The following is a 9561-nucleotide window of genomic DNA, read 5'->3' as shown; positions in this document are numbered from 1 at the left end:
CTCTCTCTCTCTTCTCTCTCTCTCTCTCTCTCTCTCTCTCTCTCTCTCTCTCTCTCTCTCTCTCTCTCTCTCTCTCTCTCTCTCTCTCTCTCTCTCTCTCTCTCTCTCTCTCTCTCTCTCTCTCTCTCTCTCTCTCTCTCTCTCTCTCTCTCTCTCTCTCTCTCTCTCTCTCTCTCTCTCTCTCTCTCTCTCTCTCTCTCTCTCTCTCTCTCTCTCTCTCTCTCTCTCTCTCTCTCTCTCTCTCTCTCTCTCTCTCTCTCTCTCTCTCTCTCTCTCTCTTATATTTAGAACTCTTCATGATTTTTCCTAACAAAACCTTAGAACTGAATGATCTATTAATTATCCTCCAACTTGAAATTTTGCTAAAAAACCCTTTGGAATTTCCCTCAGAATTTGATTTTCTCGGTATTCTTTTCAAAATTATCTTGGAACTATCTGCAAGATGTACTAGAAATTATCCGCAGATTTTTTTTTGAATTTTCCCTACACATATTTTGGAACTGTCATAAGAATTCAACATCCTTGAGGTTCTTCTCGGAACATTTTAGATTTTTTTTCTCATAACACCTTGGAACTGACATTCCCATAAAGTTTTATAAGAATTTTCTCTGCATCTTCCAGAATTTCTTCCCAGAATGAGTTTGAAATGATCCTCGGAATTCCCTTGAAATTTTTCTCAACATCCCTTTGGAATTTCATTCAAAATTTGACTCTCTCGGTATTATTTTCGAAATTATCTTGGAACTATCTGCAGGATTCAATATAAATTATTCGCAGAATTTTCATGGAATTATCCCCAGAAATCTTTTCTTTTAGAACTGTCAACAGAATTCTATACCCTTGAGGTTCTCCTCGTAAGTCAAGTTTAAGTTGCCCGCCCATTCACCAAAACGCTGTAGTTTTTCTACCAGAAATATTCAATAAAGCTTGCCCCTCCATTCACCAGAACTGTGCAATTTTTACATCAGGAATTTTCAATTCAGCTTGCCTCTCCATGCAGCAGATTGTTGCAAATCTTACACCAGAAATTTTCAATACAAACTTGCTCCCATAAAATTTTACACCAGAAAATTTAAATTGATCAGAACGATGCAAATTTTTAACCGGTAATGTTCAATACAAATCGCTTCTCCAATCTTCTGATTAGTGGAGATTTCCTTTTTCCATTTTCCACCAGACATTTTCAATTTAGCTTGCTTATCCTGTCATCAGAGTGTTTCAGGTTTTTCACCAAGTAAAGCTTGCCCCTATTTTCAGATTTTTCATCATAAATTTTTAGTAAAGCAGCTTCCGTCCAATCATCAGAATGGTGCAAACTTTACACCTTGTTTATCTATTCAGCATAAGGATGCAAATTTAAGACCAACATTTTTCCAAAAAGCTTGCCCTTCCGTTCACCAGAACGGTGCAGATTTTCCACCAGAAATTTTCAATATAGCTTAATTTTAAATAAAGCTTGTGCCTTTAGATTGCCACCAGATTTCGTTCATTTTGTTTACCAGAGCGATGAAAATTTTGCACCAGAAATTTCCAATAAAGCATGTTCCTCCATTCACCAGAACGGTGCACCAAAAATTGACAGTGAAGTTTGTTTCACCATGTATCTTTGTGGTGCAATTTTCAGGTTTAGCCTCTTCATGCTCCAGAATGCTGCAAATTTTCCACCATTAATTTTTAATTAAGCTTGCATTCATCAGAACGATGCAAATTATGCTCCAGAAAAATGAATAAATCTAGCTTCTACATTCACTACTGTCGCAAGCACCTCGTTGCGCCGCACCACACATCCAACTGCAGCGATGGTACGTACCTTAAAATGTTAATACATTATCCGCTCTGACGTACCCCACTATCGGTGAGTCACTGTGACAAAACGCCAGGCAGACAGACAGACAGACAGGCACAGATCAAAAGAAAGGCCGTAATCGAAGAAAATGTATTTATTTAAATTCGATATAATTCCTACTTATTGCTAGTGAAAATTAATTAAAATTTGCTTATCCTATTTAAATTAGTGAATATAATGCATTTGGTAATAAAAGTGAACTAGAACTAATAGTACGGTGAAATAGTACGGTTGTAAGCGTAGGTTAGTTTATGCAGTGATGATGCAGAAAATTTATTTATAAAACTAAACTAAACCTAGAATCACTTATTATATAGCTGCTACTCGGGAATCTACGGGACTTTCACGCATATTTAAAACAGACACAAAGCAAATTGAAAGCAGGTAAAATTTCATAATTGTAACCTAAATTTGTTGAAAATTTGTTATTCATAACCTAACCTAGGAATCTAATTTACAGTGATCCCATCACCGATCGAACAACTAAACACATAAAGGGACAGTTTAAATGATCTTTATTTCAGTTTAACTTGGACGATTACCATATAAATTTTTTTTACTAAGTGATTTAATTGCTTTCTTCATCTTTAGGTATGGGCAAAATTCAAAATTTGTTTTACAGAATTAGTCCTAGACTTAGTACACGGTCGACCACCTTGGTGGGATTGGTTTGTTTTGTTTTTAGAATTTGAAGAGAAACTACTTAATACTACTATTTACAGCTTAAAACTAACCTACTCTACTATATACACTTAACCTACTATGTACAAATTGCTTATTAAAGCATGTTCAGAAAGATTGCATTTTTGAATAAATTTAGTTGTCATATCATCAATTTTGGACATAAAGGGACACTAAACGTAAGTCTCTTTATACACAAACCAGTAAACTTACCTAATTATCGTCTAAGAATAATCTAAAATTACTATGTACAACAGAAACAAAAACTTATACTACTGTACATTTAAATTTTCATTCGTTAGGAATTTTTTAACGTTATCACTAGAAATACAACGTTCAGAAAATCGGAAAAATTGTCTCCTTCGTTGCAATCGCCACATTCTTAAAAAGTTCGTTTAATTGCGATCGGGGAAGCTGTTTGAAATATGCCGAGAGTGCATCGGAGAAAAGGTCCCAAGCCGGGTGTGAGTTGTGTAGTGTGTGAAGATGCGGACAATAGCCGGATGGTCTGCTGTGACGACTGTGGTCTATGGTACCACTTCAAGTGCGTGGGAGTTGATGAAGGAATCGTGGAGAAGGATTGGAGCTGTTCAGCATGTGAAGCTAAAAGTGCAGTCCAGAACCCATCGATCATCATCACGGAACCTGTATCGAGTGGAGAGGATCAAACGTCGGAGAGCAAACAAAAGCAGAGCGATCAACTCAAGGAGTTCCAAAAAAGAATGGATCAGATGCGGGTTAGGTTCTATAATCAGCAGCAGGCGTACGAGAAATTACTTCAAGAAAAGGATCGCGAGATGCAGCATACGATTGAAGATTTGCAGTACCAATTCCAGCATCGTTTGGAGAAAAGAGAACAGCAAATTCGAGATGAGTTGAATGTTCCAACCGGTGTTCCTGTACCGAATGCAAATTCAACAACGCTGGGAGGTGAACATCTTGCAGCTGGTGACATGTGCAAAGCGTTCGAGCGGATGGAAAGGCAGCTTGAAGAGCTGGCAAGAAAGCAGGACATCGAAACGAAGCGGCTTGCAGAACGTTTGAGGGTGATGGAAACCAGCGTAAGAGAGCCGGTCCGAACAAGGAATGATGACTTTAACGAGACTCATGAACTCAGCAGGAGTCAACTCGCCGCGCGGCACGCAGTGGCTAAGGAACTACCCACTTTCTCGGGCCACCCGGAAGAGTGGCCTTTATTCATCGCCACTTATGAGAGTACCACCAGAATGTGCGGTTTCAGTGAGGAGGAAAACCTACTTCGCCTCCAGCGTAGCTTGAGGGGGAAAGCTCTTGAAGCAGTGCGGAGTCGTTTGTTGTATCCAGCAGGGCTCGAAGGCGTTATCAACACGCTACGTACGTTGTTTGGCCGGCCAGAAGTAATCGTCCACTCGCTAGTCTGCAAGATTCGGGAAATGCCAGCACCGAAGACGGAGAAGTTAGGAACTCTGATCGATTTTGGTGTTGCAGTCCAGAATATGTGCGCGACGATCGTAGCCTGTGGATTGAACGAGCATCTATGTAACGTGGCACTCCTGCAAGAACTTGTTGAGAGACTGCCACCAACTGTGAAGCTCGACTGGGCAAGGCATCGTCAAACACTGACAGCGGTCACATTATCGGACTTCAGTACATGGTTGGGTACGCTCGTGGAAGCAGCATGCGTTGTAACGGTTCCGTCGACGATCGGCACGTACATTGGTAAACCTGAGAAGCGTGGTCGAAAGGAGGAAGTACATGTGCATGTCGAGTCAAGCCATAGTTCAGCATCTAGCTACAGTCCAGCATCATCAAGCTCAGTGGATCTTCAGAGGGCTACTCCAAAGCCAGTCAACAAGCAGTGCATTATCTGCCAGGGAAGATGCAGCAGTGTAGGATCGTGTAAGAAGTTTCAAGAACTGGACGTCGGAGCACGATGGGAAGCGCTGAAGCAGAACAAATTGTGCCGGAAGTGTTTGACGAAGCATTTCGGAGCGTGTGTGGTAAAGCAAGCTTGCGGAAGGAATGGTTGTGCATACATGTATAATCGGCTGCTGCACGATGATTCCAGATACCAGCGAACGGAGAATCCTCGAACGCCGATTCCACAGACCGGTGCAGAAACAACGACCGAAACCTGTAACAGCAATATTAACAAGGTTCTCTTCCGATACGATCCAGTGCTCCTTCACGGACGAGGAAAGTCTGTACGCGTATTTGCCTTTTTGGACGACGGTTCATTGGTGACGTTGATGGAACACAGTTTGCTTAGGGGACTGGATCTTGAAGGTGAATCGTATCCCTGAGCTGGACAGCAGATCATCAACGCCAGGAAATGGACTCCGTGATGCTTGCGTTAGAGATTTCTGGAGTGCATGATGCGAATACGCACTGGATTCCAAAAGTTCACACCGTGGATGATTTAGCTCTACCGTGGCAAACACTTGCGATGGAAGAATTAGCGCGGAACTATCACTATTTGGAAGGCCTGCCGGTTGATGCCTATCGCAACGTCCGACCGCTGATGCTCATTGGAATGGATAACTACCGCTTGGGTCATGCGCTGGACAGCAGGGAAGGACCTAAGGAGGAACCGATCGCTACAAGATCACGCTTGGGCTGGATAGTGTTCGGACCTTGCTCTTTAGGATCCCAACCAGCGACGAACTTCACAGCACATCACAGCTTCCACGTGTGCCCATGTTGCGAGCGGAGTGACGCAGAGTTCCATAATGCGGTTAAAGCTTACTTTTCACTGGACAGTATTGGAGTAACGAGCCCTGTGAAACCACTTTTATCGAAAGACGATGAACGAGCGGAACAGTTGCTGAAGTCCATGACCCAAGTGAAGGAAAGGCGGTATGAAACAGGATTACTTTGGCGGTACGATGATGTTCGACTGCCGGACAGCAAGCCGATGGCGATGAGACGTCTGATTTGCTTAGAAAAGAGAATGCAACGTGACCCTAAACTAGCTGAAGCATTGAAGGAGAAAATACGGGATTACGAGCGAATCGGGTACATCGAGAAGCTGACAGATAGCCAACTCGCCGAGAAATTCACACGCGTCTGGTACCTCCCAATATTTCCTGTGGTTAACCCAAATAAACCGGGGAAGATGCGTATTGTTTGGGACGCCACCGCAAAGGTAGCGGGAGTATCGCTGAATTCATACCTGCTTACTGGACCGGATCTACTCACTTGTCTTGTATCCGTCCTTCACCGTTTCCGGGAATACCGAATTGCCATTACGGGTGACATTCGAGAAATGTTCCTTCAGGTGTTGATGAACTGGCTCGATCAACAATGCCTAAGATTCCTATGGCGGAACGGAGAACTAAACCGTAGTCCAGATGTTTATGTGATGAAAGTAATGGCATTCGGAGCAACGTGTTCACCAAGCTGTGCGCAGTATGTAAAGAACCACAATGCGCAACGGTTCCAGGATCAGTTTCCAAGGGCAGCTGAAGCGATAGTGAAACAACATTACGTTGATGATATGCTCTCTAGTGTCGAGACGGAACAAGAGGCGATAAAGCTAGCGAAAGATGTCCAGTTTGTTCACGCACAGGCAGGGTTCGAAATACGGAATTGGTTGTCGAACTCAAGTCGAGTGCTGCGAGAACTAGAAGCAATGCCAGGAGAGAAAAGCCTTAGTATGCCGAGCGAGATGGGAACGGAAAAAGTCCTTGGCTTGTGGTGGTGCACTGCTACCGATACGTTTGCCTTCAAATTATCGTCAAGGATTAACGCCGAGTTACTTCAGGGTCTCATCGTACCAACAAAAAGGCAGATCCTAAGTACACTGATGATGATCTACGACCCTCTGGGACTACTGGCGCACTTCCTAATGTTCCTGAAAATACTACTTCAGGAAATTTGGCGTAGCGGTGTTAATTGGGACGATCCTATCAAGAACGAGCAGTGGGAGAAATGGCAGACGTGGTTACGAGTTCTTCCGCAAGTGGAGACTGTCAGCGTGCCTAGATGTTACCGGATGAAGACGAGCACAGGCGAACGGAATGTGATTCAGCTCCATGTGCTCGTGGATGCATCTGAAAACGGGTTTGCTGCAGTTGCCTACCTGCGATTTGAAGAAGATGGCGTAGTGGAATGTGCGCTCGTCGGCGCGAAGACACGGGTAGCTCCATTGCGATTCGAGTCAATTCCCAGACTAGAACTTCAGGCAGCCGTAATCGGAGCCCGCTTGGCGAACGACATTCTAGAGTCACAAAAGCTGAAACCTACAGAACGTTTCTTTTGGTCAGATTCACGCGACGTTCTTTGCTGGCTGAACTCAGATCACCGCAAATATAGCCAATTCGTAGCGGTGCGAATAAGCGAGATGTTGGAATTGACAGAACCAAAAGAATGGAACTGGATCCCATCAAAGCTGAATGTTGCTGACGATGCCACGAAATGGCAGAGGCTACCGGATCTTTCACCTGCAAGTCGTTGGTACCGTGGTCCTGAATTCCTCTGGGGATTGAGAGAGCAATGGCCAGTTGCTATGTCGAGATTCGATAGCACCGCGGAAGAAAAGCGTCCGCATGTACTACACCACTCCGTCGAACGTGCACTGTTCAGGTGGGAAGACTTTTCCAGATGGAAACGTTTGCTGCGCCATGTGGCCTTCGTAAAGCGATATCCATCGAATCTACGCAAAAGACTATCGAAGGAGCCTATTGTCACCGGTCCGCTAACTCAGAGGAGCTGAGAGTGGCGGAACTGTTGATTCTGAAGTCAGTGCAAAATGCTGAGTTCACCGCGGAAATAGCCCTGTTGATGAAACCAAATCCAGAGCCATGGAAGAACGCATTATCTAGAAGTAGTCCACTGTATGGACTGGGTCCGTTTCTGGATGAAAGTGGACTGCTACGAATGAAGGGCCGCATAGACGCTTGCGAAAGTGTGGACGAGTGTACGAAGCGCCCGATACTGTTGCCAAAGCGTCATCCAGTTACAGACCTTATTATAGCCAGTATTCACCAGCAGTTCTGTCACATGAACCACCAGACTACGCTCAACCAAATCAGACGTAGATTCTACGTACCTCAGCTACGATCGACATACAATCGTGTGCGATTACAATGTCAGCACTGTAAGAATCGCCAGGCAAAACCAATAGCCCCAGAAATAGCCGTTCTACCCCCCACGCGTCTGAAAGCATTCTGTCGTCCCTTCTCCTATGTCGGTATCGACTATTTCGGTCCAATGTCCGTAGTCATCGGTCGGAGAACCGAAAAAAGATGGGGTGTATTGATCACCTGCCTCACTGTGCGAGCAATACATCTCGAGGTTGCCCACAGCCTCACAACAGATTCGTGCATCCTCGCCATCCGAAACTTCATCGCCAGGAGAGGTACCCCTCTGGAAATAGTTAGCGATCGCGGCACCTACTTCATCGGAGCCAGTCGAGAACTAAAGGAAACGCTGCAGCAAGTTAACCAGGACAAGCTGATGGAACATTTTGTTACCACTGACACCAAATGGTCATTCAACCCACCTGCTTCTCCACACTTCGGCGGAGCCTGGGAACGCCTCGTACAATCTGTAAAGAAGGCCCTGAAGCACCTCCAACTCACACGCACACCAACTGATGAGCTACTAAAGAACATGTTAGCCGAAATCGAACTAATCGTCAATTCTCGGCCGTTAACTGAATTACCGCTAGACGATGAGCTGTCTTCACCGCTTACCCCGAATCATTTCTTACTCGGGTCATCAGACGGTTCAAAGCCCCCGATCGCATTCGATGACTGTAACTACACGCTGAAGCACACCTGGAAGATGTCGCAGGTCTACGCAAACAGATTTTGGCGACGCTGGGTCACTGAATATCTGCCAACCCTCACGCGTAGGACGAAGTGGTATCATCGCGTCAAACCAGTCGGGGAGGAAGACATTGTCGTCGTCGTGGACGAAACGCTGCCGAGGAACTGCTGGCCGAAAGGTCGGGTGGTCCATGCAATCCGGTCCAAGGATGGACAGGTCCGTCGTGCTCTGGTGCAGACAGCGACTGGAGTTCTAGAGAGACCAGCCGTGAAAATCGCAGTGTTGGACGTCGGTGCAACCGTAAGTACGTCGGACCAATGACGTCGAAGTACTGGGGGGAGTGTCGCAACAACTCGTTGCGCCGCACCACACATCCAACTGCAGCGATGGTACGTACCTTAAAATGTTAATACATTGTCCGCTCTGACGTACCCCACTATCGGTGAGTCACTGTGACAAAACGCCAGGCAGACAGACAGACAGACAGGCACAGATCAAAAGAAAGGCCGTAATCGAAGAAAATGTATTTATTTAAATTCGATATAATTCCTACTTATTGCTAGTGAAAATTAATTAAAATTTGCTTATCCTATTTAAATTAGTGAATATAATGCATTTGGTAATAAAAGTGAACTAGAACTAATAGTACGGTAAAATAGTACGGTTGTAAGCGTAGGTTAGTTTATGCAGTGATGATGAAGAAAATTTATTTATAAAACTAAACTAAACCTAGAATCACTTATTATATAGCTGCTACTCGGGAATCTACGGGACTTTCACGCATATTTAAAACAGACACAAAGCAAATTGAAAGCAGGTAAAATTTCATAATTGTAACCTAAATTTGTTGAAAATTTGTTATTCATAACCTAACCTAGGAATCTAATTTACAGTGATCCCATCACCGATCGAACAACTAAACACAAAAAGGGACACTAAACGTAAGTCTCTTTATACACAAACCTGTAAACTTACCTAATTATCGTCTAAGAATAATCTAAAATTACTATGTACAACAGAAACAAAAACTTATACTACTGTACATTTAAATTTTCATTCGTTAGGAATTTTTTAACGTTATCACTAGAAATACAACGTTCAGAAAATCGGAAAAATTGTCTCCTTCGTTGCAATCGCCACAACTACAGTGTAGCGAACTTTCCATCAGAGATTTTCAGTTAAATGTACACCTCCAAATTTTTAGCGTTATTCAATTTTCCAATTTTCATTTTGTTTAGTCCCTCCATGCACCACCTTGAAGATATTTTTACACCAGAAATATT

At 43.9% G+C, this 9561-nt stretch overlaps 1 protein-coding gene across 1 annotated transcript; it reads left to right on the top strand.

Annotated features, from left to right (window-relative positions):
- Positions 1-4952: 4952 nt before the first annotated feature.
- Positions 4953-7220, top strand: LOC135702569 (uncharacterized). The gene has a single exon (XM_065223628.1). It carries the CDS (start codon positions 4953-4955, stop codon positions 7218-7220), a length of 2268 nt encoding a protein of 755 aa, XP_065079700.1.
- The last annotated feature ends 2341 nt before the right edge of the window (positions 7221-9561 follow it).

This window comes from Ochlerotatus camptorhynchus, unplaced genomic scaffold (genome assembly GCF_037179485.1).
Source record: "Ochlerotatus camptorhynchus isolate MF236.1 unplaced genomic scaffold, CSIRO-AGI_Acam_v1.1 ptg000193l, whole genome shotgun sequence".
In the NCBI taxonomy this organism is placed as follows: Eukaryota; Metazoa; Arthropoda; class Insecta; order Diptera; family Culicidae; genus Ochlerotatus; species Ochlerotatus camptorhynchus.
The sequence above is the reverse complement of the archived record's forward strand: the minus strand, read 5'-3'. Positions and strand labels throughout refer to the sequence as shown.

Coding starts and splice junctions, on each gene's coding strand:
- LOC135702569 (XM_065223628.1), top strand. CDS start 4,953: ATGGAAGAATTAGCGCGGAACTATCACTATTTGGAAGGCCTGCCGGTT.